Source organism: Dunckerocampus dactyliophorus, chromosome 1 (genome assembly GCF_027744805.1).
Source record: "Dunckerocampus dactyliophorus isolate RoL2022-P2 chromosome 1, RoL_Ddac_1.1, whole genome shotgun sequence".
Classification (NCBI taxonomy): Eukaryota; Metazoa; Chordata; class Actinopteri; order Syngnathiformes; family Syngnathidae; genus Dunckerocampus; species Dunckerocampus dactyliophorus.
Genome location: NC_072819.1, coordinates 5,655,559 through 5,683,167, shown reverse-complemented (window position 1 = coordinate 5,683,167; position 27,609 = coordinate 5,655,559). Strand labels below are relative to the sequence as shown.

Sequence of the window (27,609 nt, the reverse complement as noted above, 5' to 3'; positions counted from 1 at the left end):
CCCTGTCAAACATCTTCTATATGACACCATCTCTTCCAGTCAAAGATCCTGTACGTGATAGCATCTCCTGGAAAAATGCTAGTCAAAGAGCCTCTCCTGTACATGACAAGATCTGTCGCAAAATTGCTCTTCAACGATTTTTGTATACGACAGGATCTAAAGTAAAAGTGTTAATCTATGGTAATAATGACAGTCAAAGATCCTCTGCATGACAGGATTTACTAGAAAACTGCTAGTCAAAGATCCTCTTTGTGACATGATCTACAGCAAAAATGCTGGTCAAAGATCCTCTACATAACAGGATCTACTGGTAAAATGTAAGTCAGACATCCTCTATATCAAAAGGATCTGCTGTAAAAAAAAAAATATTTAAAAAAAAACCCGCCAGTCTAAGATTCTCTACATGATAGGATCTACTAGAAAAAAGTTAGTCAAAGATCCTCTATGTATATTACAGGATCTAGTGCATAAATGGCAGTCAAAGATTCTCTACATGACAGGATCTACTACAAAAACACTGGTCAAAGATCCTCTATGTGACATGATCTACTAGAAAAATGATAGTCAAAGATCCTCTATATAACAGATCTACTGGTAAAATGCAAGTCACAGATCTTCGATATAAAAAGCATCTACTGTAAAAAAAAAAACAACAAAAAACCACCAGTCAAAGATTCTCTACATGACCGAATCTACTAGAAAAAATGCTAGTCAAAGATCTACTGCAAAAATGCTAGTCAAAGATCCTCAATGTGACAGGATCGACTGGAAAATGCTAGTCAAAGAACCTCTATATAAAAATAATCTACTGTAAAAACACCAGTCAAAGATCCTCGATATGACAGGGTCTACTGCAAAAATGCAAGTCAAAGATCCTCTATATGGCAGGATCTACTGCAAAAAGGGAAATACAAGGTACAAATACCTGAATATGACAACAGCACTCTGCTGTTTTTGAGGACAGAAAGTTGCCCCGTAACCCGTTTTGGGACCAGAGCTGCAGTTTGGGAAACCCTGCAGAGCAAAATGAGAATGATGATGCGTCACATTGTGCTTCATCGTGTTACACATCCAGTCTGATCTCGACTTGCACTGCTGTTGTTTTTCACCCTGGTGTGTCTGAAACCACATGAACTGGTGCGTTGCCACACGCCAGCTTGTCTTTCCAAGGTTTTTGTGTATTTTTGTCCATTTCCATTGGCACCTGCTTTTGTTAGTCTTATCACTACACCATTTCTTTTTTTCTTTTGCTGTACAGCTCAAAGAGTTGATTACCATCTGGTGTGTTTTTTTGTGGCGTCAGCAAGACATAACATATTTCTTTTGTTATTTTTGTGGAGCTAGGCGGTCCCCTGCGGCACCCACTAACAGAGATCCTTACAGCAACGCCTCCCTCAGTAGCAGCAGCAACTCAGGCTCTTGTAAAGGCAGCGACTGCAGCCCAACCAAAGGGTAAGAACATGTTGTAGATTGTCACTAAACTGTCCCAATACCCAAGGTACACTGTATGGCCATTAACATGGGCCTTACTGCCATCTCGTGGACATACAGAGGTACTCCAAGCTTAATTCATAATTGCCGGGTTTCACGTGACGTCACATCCGGTCGTTGGCAGCCCCGCCTCAGAGACATGGGGGGCAAACAAGCGTATTCCTAACTCAAAGTAATGTCAGTGTCAAATATGACATTAATCAATCCTAGCTCGTACCATTACATTGCGTGTTGTAACAAACTCATAGGTATTTATTTTGGATGTGTGTGAGGCAACACATCACCAACTCGCTGAGGCAGGGGTACCACCTTAAAGGGTCACTGACATGATTTTTCAACTTTGCTTAAATATGTTTTAGATTGTTTGTAATTATGTTCTACGTTGTTACTTTTTTTAAAGCGAAGGTTAAATTAGTAAAAATTGCATTTCGTATCTCTCACACCGCCATTTTGGTCGAAGCTCGTCAGAAGAGGGCGTTTCCCAAGTGACGTTGGTGAAGGAGCAGGATTGTAAACAAATGCTAGCTTAATCGACTTGGTTTGATGTATTTTTTTTTATCAAAATCATGCCTAGTCATGTCAAAACATTGTGTTGCCGCTTGCTGTTCACCGTGTCCGAATGATACTCTAAGTTTCTTTTCTTTTCCAAACGTTTAAGACTACAATGAACGAAGCAAGTACGATAGCCACCCGCCGAGGAAAGTGCTTTAAGCCGACACATGCTGCGAGTGAATGTGAATGCCAGGAAAACCACACAAGAGAGCGGGGACTGAGCTACCCGCCGTGGACGATACCGGTGCATTGTAAGCTAACACATGCTGTTAGCAGCCCCGAGTAGTGCTAATTTCGGTGGATGTGATATGGACCACCGCCTCGTGTTCATTTCACTGAAGACTGCTATGAAGAAAAACCTATACAAGTACGGTATGAACACATTTTGGATGCTAGGAAGCAAGCAACAGGACTAAAGAAGGAGAGAGGCGTCAGAGTTGCAACAGTTGCACAGTAAATCTTATTTACATAAGATTTATGTATAGTATATTATCATATACTGTAGCATTGTAAATGCTATGCCACCATAGCAACATGCATTCAAAGCATTATAAAGGTTATAAAACTTACTTTCAAAGCGATATGTTGACGGTTGGGGCGAGGCGGGGCGCCGACAAACGAACACAATAGGGCTCAAGAAGCCCTTTGATATTTTGATTTTTATACAACAAACCGTTCGAAAACTGTCCAATACCGCATAAATATCATAATCTTTATGATTTGACTTTTTGTACGTTTTAGCCCAACATTACAACTTCTTTGCCACCGTTGCTCACCATCGTCAGCAATATTACACGACATCGCTTCCGTTAAAACATTGTCATTTCAGGAGCATAAAGTTGAAATATTTAAGGAAAAAAGACATTAGAAGTTGTAATATGAGAAAAAACAAAACAAAGTAATGTAATTTTTGGAAAATGAAATTGGGTCACAAAGTCACGACAATAAAGTCAAAATATCAAGGGAATAAAGTAATAATTACAAGAACAAAACTTAGAAGAAGAAAGTTGAAATAGTTGGAAATTAAAAAAAAAAACAACAACAAAAAAAATTTAAAAAAACAGCTGTAATTTTATGAGAATAAACTATGAGAATAAACTCATAATATTATGAGGAAAAACAAAGAGTTGAGCTATTAAAGAAAAAAAGTTTTTTTTTTTAAGTTGTAAAATTATGATAAACAAAAAAAATTGAATTGTAATTTTTGGAAAATTAAGTTGAGGAAAAAGTCTAAATATTATAAGTTATAATATGAAAAAAATGTACAAAAATTATTTAAGAAAAACATTGAAATATTAGAAAAAAAATTAAAAAGCAATTGCAAAAATGTGAGGGAAAAAGAGCAAAAAGCGTAGTAATTTTAGTAGTTAAAGTTTAAATATTAAAGAAAAAAGACTTAGTTAAAGTTGTAATAATATAAGAAACAAAACAAAAAAGCTTTTGGGGAAAATTACGTTGGGGAAAAAGTTATGTTATGGGAATAAGGTCAAAATATTACGGGAATTAAGTCATAAAATAAAAAGAACATTTATAAAAAATAATTTGAGAAGAAAGGTGAACTATTTTGGGAAAAAAAAAAACATCAAAAATGGGAAAAAAAGAGCAAAGAGTGAAGTTGAGCATATGCTTTTTCACCATATGACAAAGCTGAGATGCACATCTTACAAAATATCAAAGTGGCAAATTTGCATCCTTTCAATTTTCACTACGTGGCCCTTGCTAGAAAAAGCTTAGGACACCATTGGACACACTTTTCACACAGAACGCAGCAAAGGTGAAGAGATATTTCTGCAAGTTTGCATGCTTTGACACAGAGCCAGGAATTTGACACTTAAATGCAATTAAAAGTCATCAAAGCAGAAGGTTCTACATTTCTTCGCCAGCACCTTTCACACAATGCCCAGGGAATCGGAACATTGCTGCAACTGTACAATTTCGCAGTGACATTCAATCCTGAAATGGTATTCAACACTTATCAGACAGCCGTAGTGTTAAAGTGGGGTCAAGTGTTCGTCATCCCCGCAGCCACGATTACAACAGCATTGTCCCGGCTCTGTTACGGCTCTGTTAAAAGAGGCAACGAAAGACGTATTGGAGTCACGGATTCCAACCCAGAAACCAACCAAAACTCCACGCTCCGCTAAACTGCTTTGACAACGATGTTGACGTTCTCTTAGACGTCACCAGAAGTACACGTCATGCACCGACAACCACGGGATCCGGCCCCCTCCACCGGAGCAGTACCTGACACCCTTGCAGCAGAAGGAAGTGTGTATTCGGCACCTCAGGGCCAGGTTAAAAGAAACTATCACCACACTGCAAAACAGGTGAGCGGTTGAGATCTCTCTTTGGACTCTCTAAGAAAGGTTCTTTATGTTATTTTATGTTTGTGGGATTGCTCTTAGGGACACAGAGATCGATGAGTTGAGAGAAAAGCTTTACAGGATGCAGGAGGACTGGGTTGAAGAGGAGTGCCACCGTGTGGAGGCTCAACTGGCCCTTAAGGAGGCGCGTCTGGAGATCCAGCAGCTCAAAAACGCCGTGGACACGGTCCGCACCAGGCTCAGCGATGCCGGGGGGATCAGCGGGGACATGGGCGTCCAGAAGTACTTCCAGGACATCAACACTCAAAACCACAAGCTTGAGAACCTGCTGCTCAGCATGGAATTAGCTCAGGCCGGACTAGCCAAGGAGGGTGAAGCCATAGCAGGACGCCGGAACCGGGTTGGGGGTTCTGCGCCAGCATCTGTATCTGGGGAAAGTCCAGGAGTAATACCAAAACCAGCAATAGGAGGGAGGGGTTCTTGCTCTTGTGATGGATCCCCAGCCCGCTCTATCACACGGAGCTCCACCTACACCAAACTGAGTGATCAAGCGGGAGATCGCAACGGTGCAGATTTTCCTTGTCTTTCAGCAGACGGCACTCAGGACAGTGGCTTTGTGTGCTGCGGGGAAGGTGGTAACGTCCCGAGTCGGGCTGACTTGCTGCTAGAGGCTGCTTTCCTCTCAGAGGAAACCGCTTCCTTGCTCAACTCCTACGCACAAACCTTCTCTTGCTCCATACCCAACTCTTTGCCTCACACTTATGCCCAAACTTTACCTCATTCCTTCCCTCACAACCACTCTGTGCCCCACAACATGCCGCACTCGGCCACCTACGAGAAGCTGTGCTCGGGCGACCGTCTGTCGCCATTCCGTTGCGGTCTGGGCGGAGGCGGCTGTATGAGCCACCCCTGCCTGTCTCACCATCACCTGTACCTGCATCCTCTACGCGAGACGGGCATTCAGACCGAGAGCTGTCCCATCCCCGCGACATCAGGGTGCCCATCTGACCTGGATACCATCGCGGAACAACGTACGTTCCGCTCTCAAGCCTGCAGCCCGACTTCCACCTGGTTGTCCGATGAAGGAGAGGAAGAGCTGGACTCCATCACAACCACTACTTCTATAACCACAGCGACCGTCATGAGTGCGGCCACAGAGCCCATTCCGTGCTCCAAATTGCCTCGGGTCAATTCCATGCCGCGATCTGCCACTGTCGCCTGTTCCATGGAGAGTCCAGTCTGTGAGGACGATCGGAAGGAAGATCCAGAGGAAGAATCTGCTTCAGCGGATAACCAGGGTCCAACAGTTGCCCAACCCACAGGGGGACAGCTGGACACAGAGGCAGAGAGTTTGGTAGAAAATCAGAAAGAATTGAAGGAGAGAAATGAAGGCCTATGGATTGGAGAGGACAGACAACTTGAAACACTCCAGTCGCAAACACCAGGACTGAGCCCATGTAGTAGCCCAGAATCACCACAAGTCTTGGAACCTCACACCTCCCAGCCTAAAAAATCAATTTCCCACGAGGAGGGAGCCGGTGTACTTGTCCTGAAGGATGACCAGGAAATAGGAGCTGAAGAGCAAGGATGCGAAGATGGCGGTGAAGCATCGACAGAGGAGGCGGACTCTGATTCTGCCTCCGGGCCGGTACAGAAGAGCTACTGGAGTCGTCACTTCCTGGTGGACCTCCTAGCAGTGGCAATCCCTGTAGTGCCAACGGTGGCATGGTTGTGCCGTGGTCCGGTCCGAGACGGGCAGCCTATGTACCACATTGGGTCGCTGCTGAGGGGCTGCTGCACCGTGGCCCTGCACTCGCTACGCAGGGGCGGCGGATTGAGGCATTACCCTGCAGGCGGGGGAGACCTCGGCGGATCCCAGATGTGAAACCTCATTACCACGTTTGGCCACCACAGGTTTTAATTAGGAAGACGCCAAAGTCTTCAGTGAAGAGAGTGTCAGGTGAGTAAAAATACAGGATTCAGTGACTGGGTTGTCCCACCCACTGGTGCAAGGCTACAGATTGAATGTGCAGATTTAAAAAAAAATGCAGGGAAAACTGTCAAGGTTTGTTGCTTACTCACTCACGACTGACTCAGATTAGCACTTTGCTGGATGTGTACGCAAAATAGTCTGTATTGTGTCTTCAAGGATGTCTCTTAGGTGAGATACTCCATCACCTGAAATCAATCTACATGTAAAACTCATCTTCCTCTTATCCTAAAGACACAGGTCCAGATTCACTATCAGGAAGAGTCAAGTTCCTGTGCCACCAAAACACTGCAAGACCTTGATGAGGCTAGAACAAAACACAACCAAAAACCCAATAAACCCAACTTGTACCACTAATGTGGACTTATTCAAGAACTAAATAGGGTCCTACCAAGTTACTGAGCCTCTAGATTGTCAAATGTCCAGTCTTATTTCTTACAAAACATTTGCTCTTGGCAGATAACACAAAGAACCAACACGTCCACCTTCACGCTCCAACGATTTTCTTGTAGATATGCAATAAGCTAGCTAGAAGATACTCACTGGCTCAGCTGGTCTTCTTGAATGAGGCAAGCGCTCTCTGTGCTGAATAGTTCTACGAAAAGCTCCCATTTTCTTGTCACTGTCAATTGTCACTCTGGACTACACATAGATCGGCACTGAAATCATTCCAACGGAACCTCATCCGATAACAAGCTCCTTCTGCGAGGCATCGCACTCAATTACGGTGGACCCTCGGACGTCCCACATCACCAGAACTTTGAAATAGTCTACGCATGTTTTAAGTAGCACTTATCATAATACTACCCAAATAATTTTTCCAGAGTGAAGTTGTGTCTTCTCAAAAGGAAAGGAGAGGGTTTTTTTGCAAAAAATTACATTACAAGAACTAAGTCATGATATAAGTCGGACACTTACAAGAACAGTTGTAATAATACTATTTTTTAAAAGTTTAAAAGTTACAGGAACAAAGTTGTAATATTACAAGAAAAAAGTTATAATAAAAGTCTCATTTTGGGGGGAAATAGTCTGACATTTATGAGAATGAAGTTGTAATTTTAGAACGCGGATGATTCCATCACTGTGGCTGAGGTATCTGGGGTAGTCAAAAAACTCCTGAGCGGCAAAGCCCTGGGGCTGGACGAGTTTCACCCTGAATTCCTGGAGGCTCTGGATGTTGAGGGTCTTGGTCGACACGTCTCTTCAACATTGTGTGGAAGTAAGGAACAGTACCTCTGGATTGGCAGACCAGGGTGGTGGTCCCCCTTTTTAAGAAGGGTGACTGGAGGGTGTGTTTCAACTACAGGTATAGGGGGATCACACTCCCCAGCCTCCCTGGAAAAGGCTATTCCAGGGGGCTGTAGAGAAGTGCACGACCATTTGTCGAACCTCGGCTACATGAGGTGCAATGTGGTTTTCGCCCCGGTCGTGGAACACTGGACCAGCTCTACACCCTTGTAAGGGTACTGGAGGGTACATGGGAATTTGCCCAACCGGTCTACATGTGCTTTGTGGACTTGGAAAAAGCATTGGACCATGTACCATGCTCCAGGAGTACGGGATTGGTGGCACGCTACTATTTGCCATTCGGTCCTTGTACAACCGGAGCAGGAGCCTGGTTCGTATTGCCAGCAGTAAGTCAAGCCTGTTCCCGGTGAACATTGGCCTCCTCCAAGGCTGCCCTTTGTCACCGATTGTGTTCATAATTTTTATGGACAGAATTTCAATGCGCAGCCAAGGCATCCAGGGGGTCCAGTTTGAGGGCCTTAGGATCTCGTCTCTGCTACTCGCAGACGATGTGGTCCTGATGGCCTCATCAGGCTGTGACCTTCTGGGGCGGTTTGCAGCTGGGTGTGAAGCTTCTGAGATGAGACTTTGCACCTCCAAATCTGAGGCCATGGTTCTCAGTCGGAAAAGGGTGGATTGCCCCAGGTGGAGGAGTTCAAATATGTGGGGGTCTTGTTTATTAGTGAAGGAAGGTTGGAGCGTGAGCGTGAACGGGGGAAACAGCACAACTTCGCTTTGCGGGACAGTCGTGTTGAAGAGAGAGATGAGTCGGAAGGCAAAGATCTGAATTTACCGGTTGATCCATGTTGCCACCCTCACCTATGGTCATGAGCTTTGGGTCATGACTGAAAGAATGAGGGCATGGATACAAGCGTCCGAAAAGAGTTTTCTCCGTGGTTGGAGATAGGGTGAGGAGCCGGTGCTCCTTCGCATCCAGAGGAGCCAGTTGAGGTGGCTCAGGCATCTAGTCCGGATTCCTCCAAGATGCCTCCCTGGTGAGGTGTTCCGGGCATGCCCAGCCGGGAGAAGGCCCCAGGGCAGACCTAGGACACACTGGAGGTATTATGTCTCACCAAGGTGGCCTTGGAACACCTTGGTTCGCTGGAGACCGGGAAGTCTGGACTTCCCTACTGAGACTGCTGCCCCCGTAACCCGAACCCAGATAAGCGGAAGAAAATGGAATGGAAAGTCGTAATTTGACTCAAATGGCAATCAAATCAGTTCCGAGGGTCCACCGTGGCAAAAAAAAATGGTGAGGTTTTGGTTGTGATGACAATTTAGTTGTGAATGTTTATTTGGTGACTTTTTGTGTAAATATGTACAAAAACAAAGTCAAAAGCCAAATGTTTGTCATCCCGACACGAGCAGACGCAGAAGAAAACATCATTTTAAGACGGAAGAAGCCACACAAGTTCATTTTTCTTTCCCTTTCTGTTGCTGTTTTTGCACTATTGTTCACTTTATGAATTGTAAGCAATTACTTGAATTAGTGGCAGTCAGTGTACAGTAAGTAAGCGTACTCCATCCTCTTCAAGCAGACGTCATCCAAAGCCTCATTCGTCTTTCACCACATGGACACAAGTATTGGGACACTCTGGGAGAAAAAAAAACACGTTGCAATATTACAAGAAAGACGTAATATACGAAATACGTAATATTCCATAATATTATGGAAATAAATTTGTTTGGTTTTTTCAAGGAGACTCTTTTTACAAGAAGGTGATACAATTGTGATATTAATGTCTTAAAATTCTGAGAATAAATTTGTAAGTAAATTAAAATGTGAAGCATTTTTGGAGACTGTTTTAACATAACATTAAAAAAAATTAATATTACAAAAAAATAATTATGATGAATATTATGGAAATAAAGGAGTGGTTGGTTTCAAGAAAAAAAGAGACTAGTATTACAAGAAGAGGAGAAAACCCACACACGCACGGGGAGAACATGCAACGGAGGTTCAAACCCAGATCTTCCTGATCTCCTGACCGTGTGGCCAACATGCTACCCACTAGGCCACCGTGCGGCCCCATTCAAGATAAAAGGAGACTAATATTACAATTATTTTTTTTTTAAGTCTTAAAATGATGAGAATAAATTGGGGGAAGGGTTCAAGATAAAAGGAGACTAATATTAAAATTATTAAAAAAAAAAATAAAGTCTTAAAATGATGAGAATAAATTGGGAACGTTACAAGAAAAAATCAGCATTACTAAAAAATAAAGTTTTGTTTTTTTTTCACAAAATTGGTTCTGAAAATAAGACATTAAATCAAATTACAAAAATACATTCAGGACATTAAAATATAAATATAAAATATTTCTGAAGACTGATTAAAATTTCGAAATATGACGTAATATAAAAAAAAAATACTAAAGTTGGTTTTGCGAAGAAAAGCGTTTTAAAACATGAAGAATCAATGCTGTGATAAAACGAAGGGGAAGGGTTGTAATATGAAAAGAACGACATTACGTTACAGAAAATGTGATTATTGCAAGAAAATGAGGTTGAAATTTTTTTGCGGAAAATTGAGTACAATAAAAGTTGTAATGTTCATGTAATTACGATTGTTGAACTTTTTTTTCTTGTGATATTACAACTTTATTGTCACGTGAGTTAAAGATTTTGGCTGCTGATATTGCAACTTTATTGTGATGAAATGTTTTTTTCTTGTGATCTTGTGACTTTAATAAGAAAAAAAAAAACCCCACAGCCATCATATTTTCAGCGTGGATGTTATTGCCAGGTGTCCCAATACTATTGCACATACGATAGTGTCACACGGTACGAGACGTCAGGGACAATCATAATCTCCTAATCTCATTTGCTTTGCTTTGTGCAAACAATGAATGACTTGTTGTCTTTTCCTTCAGGATGTTTGTGTGTGCACTAAAGGCCCCTCATATCGAGTATATCCTATGTAGACCAAGAGTCAACGTATAAAACAAAGATATAGAGATAGTTCTGATTACATTTATGGTGTCTCTGTGATGGCCACGCTCTATGTAGTCCTTCCGACATGAAATGATGCTACTGTATAGTATAATATATTGTAAACTACTTGAAATGCAATACTGTACTCGTGTACGCATTCAAAGCTCTCATTAAAATCTCACACACAAGAGTGCTAATGATTGACCTTTATTTCTTTGACAATACAACCATCTTGATTACATTCATATAGAAATGACTTTTTATGGAGGAACGCATGCATGCAGACATCACATGTGGGATGGGAGCCCCTTTCCCGCCGCTCGGAGAAAACTCGTATCTCTGTGGCAAGTCACAATTATCAGACACAAAAAAAGTCCTACTTTGGGAATAAAAAGTCACAATTAGGAGATAGGATCTTTATGACATCAAAATTCAGAATTCTGAGATAAAAGGGCGAAATTGTGCGATTAAAAAGGCAAAATTATGACATAAAAGGTCACAACTACTGTATGAGATAAAAACTCTAAATTATGAAATAAAAAGTCACATTTATGCGATAAAAAGTCAAAATTATAAAACAAAAGTCATATTGAGGAAATAAAAAGGCATGATTGTGAGCTAAAAAAATCAGAATTATGACATCAAAAATCGAAATTACGAGATTAAAAAATGAAATAATGAGATAGAAGGTCACAATTATGAGATAAAAGGTTGAAATTATGCACTTGGCACATGCGCAGTTTGTATCTCACAATTTGGACTTTTTCATTTCATAATTACAATTTATGTTGTACTTTTGCGTTTTTATCTCATAATTTCAATTTTTTTAATCTCATAATTATAACTATTTAGCTAATAATTATGACTTTCTATCATAATTATTACCTTTTAGCTCATAACCTGGACTTTTAATCACATAATTATGACTTTTTATCTCATAATTTGGACTTAATCTCATAACTATGACTATTTATCTCATAATTATTATTTATTAGCTCATAATTTGGATTTTTTTAATCTCTAAATTATGACTTTATCTCATAATCTGGACTTTGAATCTCATAATTATGACTTTTTATCTCATAATTTGGATTTTTAATCCCATAATTCTGACTTTTTATCTCATAATGTGGACTTTTTGTGTCATAACTGGCATTTTATGTGGTAATGAAGACTTGGCATTGGGATATTTTTTTTTTCTATCAGTGGCGGCAACGTGCTTCCCTGATCAGCAGCCAGTGGGTACATTGTTACAAAAAAGAAAAAGCTGCTGTCGCTGTGCTCTTCATTGAGGAAGCAAAAGGCCAGCGCGGGGTCGCGGGGGGTTGATATGATGTTGAATTGGAGCAGCTTTGAGAAGATAGCTGCATTTAGACAGGAGGCACCACACGTACAATTATTTCAAGGACAGGTAAAGGTGATGGAAAGTGCACTTAGTCATAGTCTCCTAATAAATACTACAACTAAAACTAGCCTGTACCCCTCCAGCCCTAAACAGCCAATCTAATTCATTCATTATTATACTCACACGTAATCACAGCATTTTTTAAACTATTATTTATGTAGTTCACCTTTTTCATTTCTTGTACATAAAAAAAGAGTGGCACCGAAAAGTCATTTTTTCCAATGCCAAGAAATCAATAGGAATGAAATGGAATTGATCATATGATCAATAAAATCATATTCCAAGAATAAAGGTTAAAAATAATAACAACGATGTTCTAATATCAGAAAAAAATTCACATTTTGGAAAAATAGTGTGGACTTTTTTGGACACTGCAACACTGAAGTGGTAATACTAGAAAAAAACAAATAAAATGAGTTATCGGTCCTATTTTTTCCAGGCTTTCATAGCTTTCATTATTGGAAATAAGTTGGATTTTTTTTGTGGGTGGAGAAAAACATGGTAGAATTTCAAGAGTAAAGAAAAAAAAGGTGGAATACCACAAAAATAAATCTTAAAAAAAAAAAACTAACATTATTGAATTTATTGGAAATATTAGAAAGAAAAAGTACTATTTAGCATGATAAAATATTACTTCATGAAAGAATGATTTGACATTTGAATGGAAGACTTTTCATTTCATCTTGATGTCATTTTGGCCCAAATAATAATAAAAAAATCATCTTCAGCAGGGAAGCAATAAACACGCACTACCTTTCTAGCGTTCCTAAATGCCAACAGTTCATCTCACACAAATCACTCGTGAAAAATGCACGATAAAAAGTCCAATTTGTGACCGAAGTCGAAATTATGAGATAAAAAGTTGAAATGATAAAATACAGAGTCAGAATTATGAGATAGGAAAGCCATAATTATGTCTAAATTATTAAATAAAAAGTCAAAATTATGAAATAAAGGTCCAAATTATGAGATAAAAAGTCCAAATTATAAGATCAAAAGTCCAAATTATGAGATAAAAGGTCCAAAATATGACTTAAAAAAAATCCAAATTATGAGATAAAGGTCCAAATTATAAAAAAAATGTCCAAATTATGGCATAAATAATCCAAATTATGAGATAAAAGTCGAAATTGTGAGAGAAATGGTCCAAATTATGGGATTAAAAAATCCATATATAGAGATTAGTCGAAATTGTGAGCTAAAAGGTCCAAAAGTCCAAATTATAAAATAAAAATTCCCAATTATGAGATAAAATGTCCAAATTCTGACATAAAAAATCCAAATTATGAGATAAAAGTCATAATTCTGAGATAAATCAAAATTATGCACTTGGCACATGCGCCGTTTGTGTCTCACAATTTGGACTTTTAATGTCAAATTTATGACTTTATCTCATAATTGGAAATAAATTGGAATTTTTTTTTTGGGGGGGGGGCATATAATTCCAAGAGAAAAAAAATTTGGTGGAATATTACAAAAATAAATCTGTGCTTTTTTTGGTTTGTTTTTTTTTTAGAAATGATTGAATATTTTGGAGATATTAAAACCAACAAGCAGTATTCAGCATGATATTTCATTACTTCATGAAAGAATGGTTTGACATTTCAATGCATGACTTGCTTTTTGCATTTCATGTTGGGTTGGGGGGGCTCAGGCTTGTTTCCAGCATCTTGGAGCGGAAAAGAAAAACAAAAAGAAACCAACGCAGAGGAAGCTCTGGACTTTGCATGGTTTGAAAAAAAAAACAAAAGACATCTTGGACCGACCTTAATCTCCAAGTAGAATGAAAATAGGAGGAGAGAGAGAAAAGACGATCAAGGCATTGTGAGATGAGCGTGTCATCAAAGACACACGTGAAGGCGAGGAAAGAAAGAAAGATAAAAGAGATGTCGGTGTCCTCTTTGTCCTGCCTGACCTTCACACCTCTGGGATGGAATGATCCATGGCCGACTTCAGCAGGCTGCTGGACATCCTGGACCACACACACACACACACACACACACACACACACACACACACACACACATATACACATGTGACACCACAGCACCCTCTGCTGGAGCCTTTTCCTCATCTACTACTCCAAATATTATTATACTACAGTATATCATTTACATTGACAACACTTCTTTTTCCACTTCAATGACACTCTCAGCTTGACCCCGGAACAGACTACATTTCCATTATTATCAACAGTGTGGAACTTCTTACACGTGTGTGACCATTAATAATGTCAAAATGTGACTTCAAACATTGCCTTTGTACTTAATAAAGCTTTTATAATGGCCACAGGAACAGACCATTTCTATTTACATTACTAGTAACAGTGTTTAACTTCTTTTTACACTTGAATAATACATTAACATGTTGAAATGTGACTTCAAACTTTGCCCGTACACGTAATACAGCTTTTACGATGGCTACAGTTTGACACTGGAACAGACTATTTCTATTTACATTATTATTAACAGTGCTTAACTTCTTTTCACACTTGTAAAACAACTCAAAGACTGTTAAAATGTGACTTGAAACACTGCCCAAACACATAATAAAGTTTTCAGGATGGCCACAGTTTGACCCTGGAACAGACTATTTACGTCTACATTATCATTAAGTCTTGAACTGCTTTTTACACTTGAATGACAGTTAAAAATGTTGAAATGTTCCATTAAAACACTGCCTGTACACTTCATAAAGCTTATAGGACAGCCACAGTTTGACCCTGGAACAGACTATTTGTATTTACATTATTATTAACAGTGGTTTAACTTCTTTTTACACTTGAATAACAATTATAAATGTTGTAATGTTAAATGAAAACATAAAAGCTTAATAAAGCTTTTATTTTTTTAAATATTTTTTTTCAAATGAGTATTTATTTATTTAGATTCATTTTTATTGTTTATATTTTTATTTGATGCATTTTATTGTATTTATTTATTTTACTTTTTTAATAAAGCTTGTACGACGGCCACAGTTTGACCCTGGAACAGACTATTTGTATTTCAATTATTATTAACAGTGGTTGACTTCTTTTTACACTTGAATGATAAAATGTCCCATGAAATCATCGCATGTACGTTTAATAAAGCTTAATGGATGGTCACAGTTGGACCCTGGAACAGATGAATCCACTGTCCACAATTTCCTATGAGAGAAATATGACTTTCTGATATTTGAAATGACGTGAGAGCCGTGTTACTACCTCTTGATCATGTGCTCGTAGATGAACTTGGGCATGATGGTGATGGTCATGGCGGTCGGGGAGGAGCTGAGAATGTCCTTAATCTGGGAATCCTGGAATTGGAAGGCATTGATTGATTGATTGAGTGATTGATTGGTGTTCCATAGTAGAGATGCTTAAAAAGGGCCTCACCTTGAGTCCGATAACATTCTGCCCGTTAATCTCACAGATGTAGTGTTCCGTCAGTAGGCCATTGCGAGCCGCAGAGCCGTCCTTGACCAGCGATGTGATTTTCCCAGACTTGTAGATGAAACCCACGTGGCCTGAACTGTCTTTGTGCATGGTGATAGTGCGCTGGAATGGCCTGGACACCCACACACACACACACACACGCACGCACACACACACACACACATACACACCTTCACCAATGCGGCCTCATGCTTACATTAAACGTATATCAATAGTCATTTCATATTCTCTGCTTGTACAATGTAATAGTGCGACAGTCCTGCTGAGGCTCCGAGGGGACCTCAAGTTTGTTGAGAAAAAAAAAAACAATCAAAAATTGAAAAATTTGCCGTAATTTTAGAATGAAGCGAAAATATAAGGAGAAAAAAGTTGTAATTAACGAGGAAAAAGTGGCAATTTTACAAGAATAATGTCGTAATATTATTATGGAAGAATAACATCCATTTTAGTAGCATAAAGTCGAAATATTTTAAAGTCGTACTAATATGAGATACAAAAAAACAACAAATTAAGTTGTTGTTTTTGGAAAATCATGTTGCAGAAAATGTTATACTATAAAAGGAATAAAGTCATAATATTACAAGAAGAAAATTTACAAGAAGAAAGTTGAAATAGCTAAAAAAAAAAACAGCAGCAGAGATGCAAAAAAACAGCTGTAATTTCACAAGAATAAAGTCAAAATATTAGGAAAAAAGGCTGTATTCTAAAAGTGGTATTCTAATAAGCAAATAATGTAATTATAAGAATAATGTCGGAATATTTTAAGTTGTAATAATATGAGAAACAAACAAAACGAGCAATAAAGTGTGGAAAATGAGGTTGCGGAAAAAGTTATAATGTTACAAGAATAAAATCTAAATATTATGGGAATCAAGTCATAATTACAAGAAAAATTTACAAGAAGAAAGTTTAAATAGTGAAAAAAACAAATAGTGAAACAATAGTGAAAAAAAACAACAGCAGAAATGAAAAAAAACCAGCTGTAATTTTACAAGAATAAAGTCAAAATATGAAGAGAAAAAAAGAGAAAACTTTTACAAGAATAATCTCATAATATTAAGAGGAAGAATAACGTCATATTAATAGCATAAAGTTGAAATATTAAAGAACAAAAGTTATTTTTGTTATAATAATATGAGAAACAAAAAAATAATAAAGTTGGAATTTTTGGAAGTTTAGGTTGTGGAAAAAAAGTTTGAATATTATGGGAATAAAGTGAAAATATTATGGAAATAAAGTCGTAATATTATGAATAAAATTTACAGCTGTAATTTTACATGAATATAGTCAAAATATCAAGAAAAAAAAGTTGTATTCTAATAAGAAAAAGTTGCCATCTTACAAGAATAATGTCATAATTGTATCAGATTAGTAAGGTTGAAATATTTTTTTGAAATGATTTTTTTTAGGTCGGAATAATATGAGAAACAAACAACAACAAATAAAGTTTTGTAAAAATTTGGGGCAAATACTACAATAAAGTTAAAATATGATCAGAAAAAAGTCATATTCTAATGAGAATTTTACAGGAATAAACACGTAATATTATGAGGAAAAATAACGTCAGATTAGTTACATACAGTTCAAATATTAAAGAAAAAACACATTTTTAAAGTCATAACATTATGAAAAACAAACAAAACAACAAATAAAGTTTTTGCAGAAAAAGTTATAATTTTACGAGAATAGAGTCAAAATATGAAGAGAAAAAAGTCTTATTCTAACGAGAAAAAAGTTGCAATTTTACGAGAATAAACTCTGACTATTATGAGGAAAAATAATGTTAATTTTAGCAGCGTAGAGTTGACCTGTTAAATAAAAATGAAAACGTTTTTTTAAGTCATAATATTATGAGAAACAAATAAAACAAAATACAAGTTGTTATTTATGGAACACTGGGTTGGGGGAAAAGTTATAATGTTAAGGGAATAAAGTCATAATATTAAAAGTATGGGAGAATGCTAATGGTACAGTATATACTGTATATATACAGTATACAGTATACAGTATATACTGCATACAAGATTGTGTTAATATTGTGACGGTCTGGCAATGCTATTATTATTATTGTTATTATTATTTGTGAACAACAAATTTCCAGGTGAGAGGTCAAAGACCACCAACGCCACTGAGACTAGAAAGCAAGCCTCACCTGTCCCTGACCACCATGTCAATGCGGGTGTCGGCCGCAGCCTTCAGGGCCTTGTGGGCCTTATCCACGCTCCAGCCGGCGCAGTTGTGGCCGTTGATCTGAAGGACCTGGTCCCCAAAACGTAGGCCGGCCAAGGCAGCGGGGGAGTTGGCCTGCACCAGCTGGACAAACACTCCCTGCCCAAAAGAAAATCCAAAATCACATGCCACACTCCAGGCATATGCTCATAGCCCCCTTATGCTACATGAATCATATATACAGTATATCTCTTTGCTCAATAAGCATCATTTACTGTATATTGCCAAATTAACTACAATAGTCCGATTTCAATGTATTTATTATATTACAAGCTATTTCTACTTTTATTATTTATTTTATTACATTTTCTTTGGAAGAAATACTTTTTATTTTTATGTAACGTATTGTATTACAATCACACTATATTATTGAATGCATTATATTGCATATTATTCAATATTTAATAATGATTACATAGTTTTATTTTCATTTAAAAAGAAATGTAATTTTAAAAATCTATTTTGAAATGATAGTAATTGACGAAAGTATGATTAGTTACAGTATATGTGAAATGTGATATGAAAGACTATGTAAGAATAGAATATGGGTATGACTCACGTTGTCGATGGCCCTGAGGCGTAGTCCAACTTTGCCGTCCTGGTCCTTGCACAGGATGATCTCCCGCAGCCCTTGGCGGACCTCCGCCCTCCTGATGCCCATGTCAGAGCCCGTCACGGGACACACCATCCCGGCCACGCCCGAATAGGAGGGCACCGCCACCTGCTGGGAGAGCGAGAAAGAGAGAGAGGAACATTTAGACATTGAAAAGTGTCAAAAAAAAAATGGAAAAGTCAAAATTATGACATACGAAAGAGATAAAAAGGTCATAATTAGGAGGAAAAAGTCATAATAATGAGATAAAAACTTGAAATTATGAGACAAAAGGTCATCATTATGAGATAAAAAGTCAAAATTACGAGATAAAATGTTTTAATTATGAGATAAAAAGTCATAATTACAACATAAAAAGCCGAAATTATGAGATTTTAGAGTTTAAATAATTTATCTATTTTTTTTATTATTATTGTATTTTTTTACTTATCTTATATAATATTTTTTAATATGATTTAATAGTTGACATCTAACCAGACATTTTAAATAATATGCACAATATTTTATCTATATTATTTATTTATTTTTTAGCATTTTTGATAGTTTATATAATATTTTATTTTTAATAGGACTGAATGTAATATTTTGCATATGTTACAATCAAAATATTTTTAAATTGTCTTTTTAATTATTTGTATTTTTTAAATCATTTTAATAAAGCTCATACAATATTGTATTTTTCATCAGATTGAATGTCAGACTGTCGCCCGAAGTCAGCTGGGATAGGCTCCAGCATGCCCCCGCGACCCTAATGAGGATGAAGCGGTATAGAAAATGGATGGATGGATGGATGGATGGATGGATGGATTGAATGATTTTTTTTGCATCTTTATTTTATTTGTATTTTCTTATCATTTTCAATAGCCTATACAATATTGCAATATTGTGTTTTTTACATCTAACCACATTTTAAATGCCATGCATATTATTTTTTATATTCTATCTTTTTAATTATTTGTATTTGTTTTTTTTTTATCATTTTTGATATATTTGATACAATATTGTATTTTTCATTTAATTTAATATAATATTTCATATAATATTTAGCAAATTGTGTTTTTTAATAAGTGGCTGCACTGTAGTCTGTATGCATGGAGGCACAACCTATAGCACTGACTAGCCTCAAAATAGGGCCCACTGCTCATCAAAACATCTTTTAACAGATTAGCTGGGAGACAATCCAATGGGCAGTGTGACCGCTTCCCATCATGGACCACCTGGACATCTTGCTGTACTGTATTGTATTTTTTCATAAGCTTATATATATTTTACATCTAACCACACTTTAAATAGTATGCATATTATTTTTTATAGTCCATCTTTTTAATTTTTGTATTTGCTTTTTTAATAATTGTTGATGCAATTTATAAACTATTGCATTTTTCACAGGATTTAATATGATTTAATATAATATCTAATACTATAATATTATAATATACTATAATACTATATCATAGTAATAGTATTAATTTGTATAATTTATAATTATTTTTAGAATATTCATATTTTACAATATTAATATATTTTGCACTTTACTTTAATTAATTAATTGTAATAATATTTTTATATTATCTTTTTAATTATTTGTATTTAAAAAAATGTTTTTTAATATAGTTTTTACTATATTGTATTTTTTCATAGGTTTTAATCAAACCAATGATGTTAATATAAAATAATAATAATTACAGAATATTTCATATTCAGTATAATACATTACATAAACAAAGATGGTATTTCTTTAAAAATCGTTTATCCTAATGACGGGGGTGACGTCCTATGTGAATAGTCAATAAAGATTAGCAAGTGAGAGAGGCCCATAAAAATGGTGGATTATGCTGCTGCATGGGTTTTCGGTGAGAGTCACGTGACTTGCGTAATTGTGAAAGACTTTGCTGCTAGCTAGCATGTGGGATAGCATAGCATAACAGAGTGTGGAGTTGTTTTCTCCTGCTTACGTTGTTGGCCACAGGCAGCAAGGCCAAGTTGTTCTGCACCTCGTCACTGTTGAGACTCAGACCCATGTACTCTCCCAGCTCCTCCAGGTTAGGGTACAAGCCTGCAGCACAGACACAAACACACATGATCACCAAAAGCATCCTTACGTACATTTCAAATCATCATCAACAAAATAAAGCTTTGATTTTATACTAGGACACACCTCCTACTTGGCAATAAAAAGTCTAAATTGCCATAAAGCGTCATAATTGCGACATGAAAAGCCATACTTACAAAAAAAGTCAGAATTAGGTGATAAAAACTCAAAATTGCAAGATAAACAGTCATAATTACAAGATAAAAAGTCATAATTACTATATAAAGTCCTAATTATCAGATAAAAGGCCATAATTATGACAAAAAAGTCATAATTATGAGAATATTTCAATTCTATGCTACTAAAATTACATTATTTTTCCTTATAATATTACCACTTTATTCTCTGAAAATTGCCCAAATTTTTGTTAGCAGACAACTTTATTCTCTTAATATTTTGACTTTATTCTCGTAAAATTGCAGCTGGTTTTTTTTTACATTTTCGGCGGCTTTTCACCAATTATTTCAACTTTCTTCTTGTTTATATTCTTCTGGTAATTATGACTTTATTCTCATAACATTAAAACTTTTTCCGCAGCCTAATTTTCCAAAAATTACAACTTAATTTTGTTTTTCATATTATGACTTTTTTTGTAAGTCTTTTTTTCTTTAATATTTCAACGTTATACAGTTTATTCTCAAAATATTGCGACTTTTGTCGCTTAGTATTTTGATAAAATTAGAGCTGTTTTTTTTTCCCATTTCTGCTGTTGTTGTTTTTTGGGGGGTTTTTCCAACTATTTGTACATTCTTGTAAATTTTCTTCTAGTAATTATGACTTATTACCATAATATTTTGACTTTATTCTCGTAAAATTATTTACAAGAATTAAATTAAAAGTTTTTCCCGCAACCCGATTTTCCAAAAATGACAATTTTATTTGTAGTTTTCGGTGTTTCTCAATAAAGACTTAAAATAAAAACACTCTTTCTTTAATATTTCAAATTTTACACTACCAAAATTATTTTTCCTCATAATATTATGAGTCTATTCTCATTAGGACACAACTTTACTGTCTTTATATTTTGACTTTATTCTGGTAAAATGACTGCTTTTTTTTCCATTTCTGCTGTTTTTTCCTCCAACTATTTCAACTTTGTTTCTGTAAATATTCTTCTGGTAATTATGACTTTATTCCCATATTTTGACTTTATTCTCATAAGCCGCCTAATTTTCCTAAAATGACAACTTTATTTGTTGCTTTTCTTTTTTGTTACATTATGCCTTTTTTAATATTTCAATTTTACGCTACTAAAATATTTGTCCTCATAATTTCATGAGTTTATTCTCGTAAAATTGTGACTTTTTTCTCGTTAGAATACTACTTTTTTCTCTTCATATTTTGACTTTATTGGAGGTTCTAGTGTCTCGCTGAAGCTGAAATATTGTCGAGCCAACTTTATTGCTACCACCTCAGCTGAGCAAAACAGCCAAGCCCAAGCAGAAAAAGATGAAGAAGGTGAATAGATATTGTGTATGGAACCTACTGGATGATGGCATCCCGGCAGTGGCAGGCTGCTGCAGCTGGTGGCCCACCTCACTGATGGCTGGCATGGTGGTGCTGGTGCTGGTGGTGGTGGTGGTGTGGGCAAACTGGGCCTGGGCCTGAAGAGCAATCCAACAGTGAAGCGATGCTAGAGCCAATGACCATTTTCACAACATAGTGTGTAAAGTGTTCATGACACCAAAACACGTCTATCTTGTTCTTTTGGCAGTGAAAAATAACAGTAAAAGGCATATTTCCTGTGTTAGGTGTGCGCTACAATGTTGAAATTAGGGATGCATGATAGTTATGAGAGAATTACGACATCATACCGATAAATCCGATAACATTAAAAATAGCTCCGATAACTGATCATTTAAAAAAACGCTAAACTAGATGCGATTACCCGTACTGTGCGGGTGAGCAAATCAAGCCCTCCCTTTTTGTCTCCTGCCCCTGACCTCACTTGTAAACAAACATTCACTTTAAGAGTTTCAACCCAGACCAATCCAATCCAGAGCCTTGAGGAAAACAGGGCGAAATACGTCCACCCCTGGAGCTTTGCCACTGAGGAGTGTTTTGACGACGCCAGATACCTCAGCCACGGTGATGGAACTGTCAGCGTTCGTGTCCTCAGACTCTGCTTCCTTTATGGAAGGTATATCTAATTATGACTTTATTGCCGTAATATTTTGACTTCATCCTCATAACATTAGAGCATCCTCATTTTCCATCCATCTTCTATGCTGCTTCTCCTCATTAAGGTCGCGGTTAGCCTATCCCAGCTGACTTCAGGCAACAGGCGGGGTACACCCTGGACTGGTCGCCAGCCAATCGCAGGGCACATATAGACAAACCATTCACACTCACATTCATACCTATGGACAATTTAAAGTCGCCAATTAACCTAACGGGCACGTTTTTTGGAATATGGGAGCAAACCGGAGTACCCGGAGAAAACCCAGGAATCGAACCCAGAAAATTAGACCACCATGCGGTGGTCTAATTTTCCAAAAATGACAAATCTGTAGTTTTGTTTGTTTCTCATATTTGGAAAAAAAACAAACACTTTTTCTTTAATATTTCAACTTACACTAGGTCCCCAATTTACGAACACCCGACTAGTGAACACTCACGGATACGAACACAAGCCGACTGGTCTGTATTTTATTTTATTTTGCCTTGTTGTCACTCAATCAGTATTTAATACTGCTACTGTACATGCTTGACCAGTAGAGGGCACTGTGACACTGCTAATGCAGCCTTAGAGCTAATGAGACCAACAGATGAAGTGTTAGACGCTGGGGAGATAGAGTGTAAAGCTAAATGGAAAGCTAAATTGTACAACCGGGACAGAGCGTGTGATTAAAGTTTATGAAGAGTTAATAGGCCTGCTTAATTCTACACCACCCACAGAACACTACCTCTTTTAGAAGAGTCTAACGACGACGACGACTTGTCCTTTTTTTCAATAACTCCTCCTCCACCACCACCACGATGTATGCTCGGCCACTCCTCTTCAAAGGTAAATAACATTTATCATTACGTATTATTATATCATTTTTATTATTGTTTTTTCCATTAAATTATCCTCGTTTAATATTACTACTGCATCCAAACTCATATTTACATACATACACATATACTGTATATGTATACACGTACATGTAGTACCTATATCATTGGTAATATTACCTTTTCCCCTACTTAAGAACGATTCAACATAAGAACGGTCGTCTGGAACCAATTGTGTTCGTTAGTTGGGGACTTAGTGTATAATATTACGAGTTTGTTCTTGTAAAATTGCCACTTTTTTCTCATTACATTCAACAAAAAATGCTCTCAAAATAATGTTGACATTAATATCGCTTATCGGCAATCATTTGTAGGACAATAATTATGGCCTAGTTGTCATGTTTTCATGGTAGCTAGTCAGTCAGAAATACAACAATTGGAGATGAATCAGCATGAGTGAAATGTACAGAAATAAGAGACAGGAGTGGTCGGGAAGCATGAATCAACAAGACCACGGATTGAAAACAACCCACACACACACATCAAATGGTGCATTATTAAAAAGGCTCTAAGTGTGCTCGGCTTTAACCTCGTGTCGGCACCGGAACATTCCCGTTAGCGTTGCATTGCCAGCTGCTGAGCGTGAGACATCTTGTCCTCATTTCAAGACAACTACTGGGACATCTTTCTTCTTACCTTGATCACCTTGTCCACCTTTAGGTCCTCCAGGGATGGGTACAGAGACATCCTGCAGACCACAACAACACATCATTCTGCTGCAGTGCATTTTTCCCCATAAATATTACAATCTTATGTACGCACAATTAAGACATTTTTCCTCGTCATATTTTGACTTTAGTCTTGTAAAATTACTGCAAATGTTTCCATTTTTTGGCTGTGTTTTTAAAATTATAGCTGTTTTTGTTCCATTTCTGCTGTGTTTTTCTCCCAACTACTTCAACTTTCTTCTCATAAATGTTTTTCTCGGAATATAACAACTTTATTCCTGTAATATTTAGAACTTCTTCCCATAAAATAACTTTTTACACCAACCTAATTTTCCAAAAATGTACAACTTGTTGATATGGGGTTTTTTTTTATCATGTTACAAGTTTTTTTCTTTCTTCTTGTCTGTTTTTTTAATGTCCAACTACTTCAACTTTGTTCTGGTAAATTGGTAAATTCTAGCTGTGATTTCACGAGAATAAAGTCAAAATATTGAGAAAAATAGCGTCAAAATATAATGTGGGAATATTGTGGGAATGAAGTCAAAACATTAGGAAAAGAAAATGTGTAAAAATGACTTAACAAGAAAGTTAAAATGTTTGGGGAAAAAACAGAAAAAAGGGGAAAAAACAAAGACTAATGTGCAGTTTTTTAAAAAATATGTATAATTTCTTAGCATATGAAAATATGAAAGTGGCAAAGTTGCATCCTTTCATATTTCATGATTTGGCCCTCGCTGGAGGAAAACGTTTGGCCACCCAGGCGTACAGCAAAATGTTAAGCTAAAGAAAAAATAGGCAGAGGAAATGAGGGCGGGTAGAAAAAGGAAGCGAAAGTCAGCTGACAGGCTTGCACCATGTTGGCGTTACTATTCATCCCACAAGTCACTTATAGACACTAACCTACTTCAAATATTTAAAAAAAGCAACTTAAGCACTTAGGTAAGACATTAATAGTAAATGAAACTTATAAATCATAAATATAAATAAGAAATAAATAATAAGATTTTACAGTAATAACTTAATAAGTCACTTAAATACACTATATTTAAAAAAATAATAATTTAAAAAATACTTAAATTAAGTAATACATTCATAGTAATAACTAATAATAAATTCAACTGAATTAAATGTAAATTATACATATTGTATAGTAATAACTTAAGTAATAAGTTGCTTAGAGACACAAATCTATTTAAAAACTGACATAAAAAATGAAGGAATGTAACTAAAGCACATACATTACATAATAAGTTCATAGTAATAACAGGTAGTAAATAAAACTAAATAATAAATATGAATAATAAATCAATACAATTTTATAGTAATAACTTAAGTAATAACTCACTTGAAGATACTAAACTATTAAAAAATTAAATACAAAATAAATACAAAACAAAAACAGAGAATTAAAAAATAAAACAGAATTAAAACATGTTTCAAGTTTTAAAGGTAGTAAGTAACAAAGGAACTAAACAATTTTAAAAACTTAAAACACAAAAATATATCAATACAAAAAAAAAAAAAGAATTAAAAATATAAAATTTTTAAGTTAAAAAAAAAAGACACTGAAGTGCTACGCTGTAGATCGGTCACATCACGGCACACTCGTGTCTTTCTCAGCAAAAAGCAAAAGATGACACAAATAAATACATTTTAAAAAATGATTCATCATCATCATCATCACATCACAAGCGTCACAATCACAAGATGCGTGACCGGCACATTTATTTATGCTGGGAACACAACAACACAGCGTGGAAGAAAAACAAGACTTTGGAATGAACACATATAAAAAGGTGGTCAGCGTCCAGCTTGTATTACAGTATAGAACCTGCTGTTTAGACAATATGTGTCATTTTCTGCACACTGGACATCTATACTGCAATACACAAGCTGTATATTGTACTATGATGACACCACTTGGCCACCCACAGGCATAGAAAACCTGTTTACAACCTTCTAATTAGACTTTTTAACATTATAAGCGCCCTCTAGACATGAAATACCCCCCCATAGTCACCTTTACCCAATATATTACCCAATATAGTAGACATAATAAGAGAAAATATGACACTTAAGACATAGAAAACCTGTTTACCACCTTCTAAAGACGGTTTTAACATTACTAGAGCACTCTAGACATGAACTAAAACCGCTCTAGTCACCTTTACGCTCATATTACCCAATATAGTAAACATAATAAGAGGAAATAAGACACTTAGGACGTACAAAACCTGGTTACCACCGTCTAAATGTTTTTTTTATTATTAAAGCCCTCTAGACATGAACTAAAACCGCTCTAGTCACCTTTACGCTCATATTACCCAATATAGTAAACATAATAAGAGGAAATAAGACACTTAGGACGTACAAAACCTGGTTACCACCGTCTAAATATGTTTTTTTTTATTATTAAAGCCCTCTAGACATGAACTAGCACCCCTATAGTTACCTTTACACTCCTATTACCCAATATAGTAGACATAATAAGAGAAAATAAGACATATTAGACATATAAAACCTGTTTTCCACCTCCTAAATATGCTTTTTATCATTATTAGAGCCCCCTAAACATGATAACACCCCTATAGTCACCTTTACACTCCTATTCCTCAACGTAGTAGACAAAATAAGTGAAAATAAGACATTTAAGACGAAAATAAAACTCCTGCTCGAGTAGTGTCACAGTAAATGTGCTCCCACGGGAACCTTAGTGAGGGGTCTAGTGCCTGTCTCAGTGAACAATCACTGCCACCCCGTGGCCACTGTAGAATACAGCACGCCATTCACAATTAGTATTTGATTATTATTTCTCATCACTGATAAGACCCCAACCCCCTTTTTTGTTGCTGTTGCATATTGGTGTTTTTTGTGCAGTAGAAAGCAAGTTGCTTGTTTTCCCGTGGAAAGAAAATGTAAAAGAGGGGATTAACGTGGGTGGAGCTGAGCCGTGTTGTTCTTGTTCTTCTTGGCAGAGTTTACCGGTGGGAAAAAAACAAGTTGAGACTGGAAACCTTGTTGAGAGCCAAGAATGTGTGTCGTTTTTAGCATGCATTTAGACCGGAAACGCAGATAGATAACTAGGATGATGAATGACACAAACAGGAAGTAAAAATACTAAATCTATGGTTTAAGACAGGAAATTAGAAGATTTTCTTTACAATCAACACGATCACACGCATTTGATACTTTGGGTATTCTCGATTAGTTTGTTACATGTTTTAAAAAAGGGGCGATATTTTTCTTTGTGGCTAAATGTTAATTTCAAGTGACGCACATACGCAGCTAGCATGTACCGTTAGCATGTACCGTTAGCCTCATACAGGAACACTCACCTGGAATCAAGCACTCAGTACGACGTCGCTTTGTTCTTCAAATAAAAGTCCTCGGCGATCAAACGGTTCAATGTGTGTTTTTGTTTGGGTTTTTTTTGTGCTCCTTTCTTTCGCTCTCGTCGTTCAAGGAAGGGGATTCGCGGAAAGTGACGTCACACTTGGATTCCAGCTCGTGTGGACCCCGACCAGCGACGTT

At 36.7% G+C, this 27,609-nt stretch overlaps 2 protein-coding genes across 6 annotated transcripts in view; one reads left to right on the top strand and one right to left on the bottom strand.

The window, feature by feature from the left end:
• The window catches only part of snphb (syntaphilin b), a 27,931-nt gene extending 14,714 nt beyond the window's left edge, over positions 1-13,217 (top strand). For all 4 annotated transcript variants that reach the window (XM_054770957.1, XM_054770985.1, XM_054770967.1 and 1 more), the window contains 3 exons: positions 1,345-1,452; positions 4,221-4,370; positions 4,449-13,217. In XM_054770957.1, coding sequence (XP_054626932.1) covers positions 1,345-1,452; positions 4,221-4,370; positions 4,449-6,252 — 2,062 coding nt within the window. In that variant the 3' untranslated portion in view covers positions 6,253-13,217. The remainder of the gene's footprint in view (positions 1-1,344; positions 1,453-4,220; positions 4,371-4,448) is intronic.
• Positions 10,770-27,609, bottom strand: sdcbp2 (syndecan binding protein (syntenin) 2). 2 transcript variants are annotated; one of them, XM_054771006.1, is made up of 9 exons: positions 27,414-27,609; positions 24,047-24,098; positions 21,840-21,957; positions 20,217-20,317; positions 18,208-18,369; positions 17,572-17,747; positions 15,360-15,531; positions 15,189-15,280; positions 10,770-13,955 (listed from the first exon to the last, which is right to left on the bottom strand). In XM_054771006.1, exons 2-9 carry the CDS (start codon positions 24,095-24,097, stop codon positions 13,901-13,903), a joined length of 927 nt encoding a protein of 308 aa, XP_054626981.1. In that variant the 5' UTR covers position 24,098; positions 27,414-27,609; the 3' UTR covers positions 10,770-13,900. The 2 variants fall into 2 exon arrangements, with proteins under 2 accessions (XP_054626981.1, XP_054626972.1); XM_054770997.1 differs by having other exon boundaries at positions 18,208-18,372; positions 27,414-27,607.

Coding starts and splice junctions, on each gene's coding strand:
- sdcbp2 (XM_054770997.1), bottom strand. CDS start 24,097: ATGTCTCTGTACCCATCCCTGGAGGACCTAAAGGTGGACAAGGTGATC. Junction 21,958..24,046: donor AGGTGGACAAGGTGATCAAG/GTAAGAAGAAAG, acceptor ATTGCTCTTCAG/GCCCAGGCCCAGTTTGCCCA. Junction 17,748..18,207: donor GCCTCAGGGCCATCGACAAC/GTGAGTCATACC, acceptor TCTTTTGGGCAG/GGAGTGTTTGTCCAGCTGGT.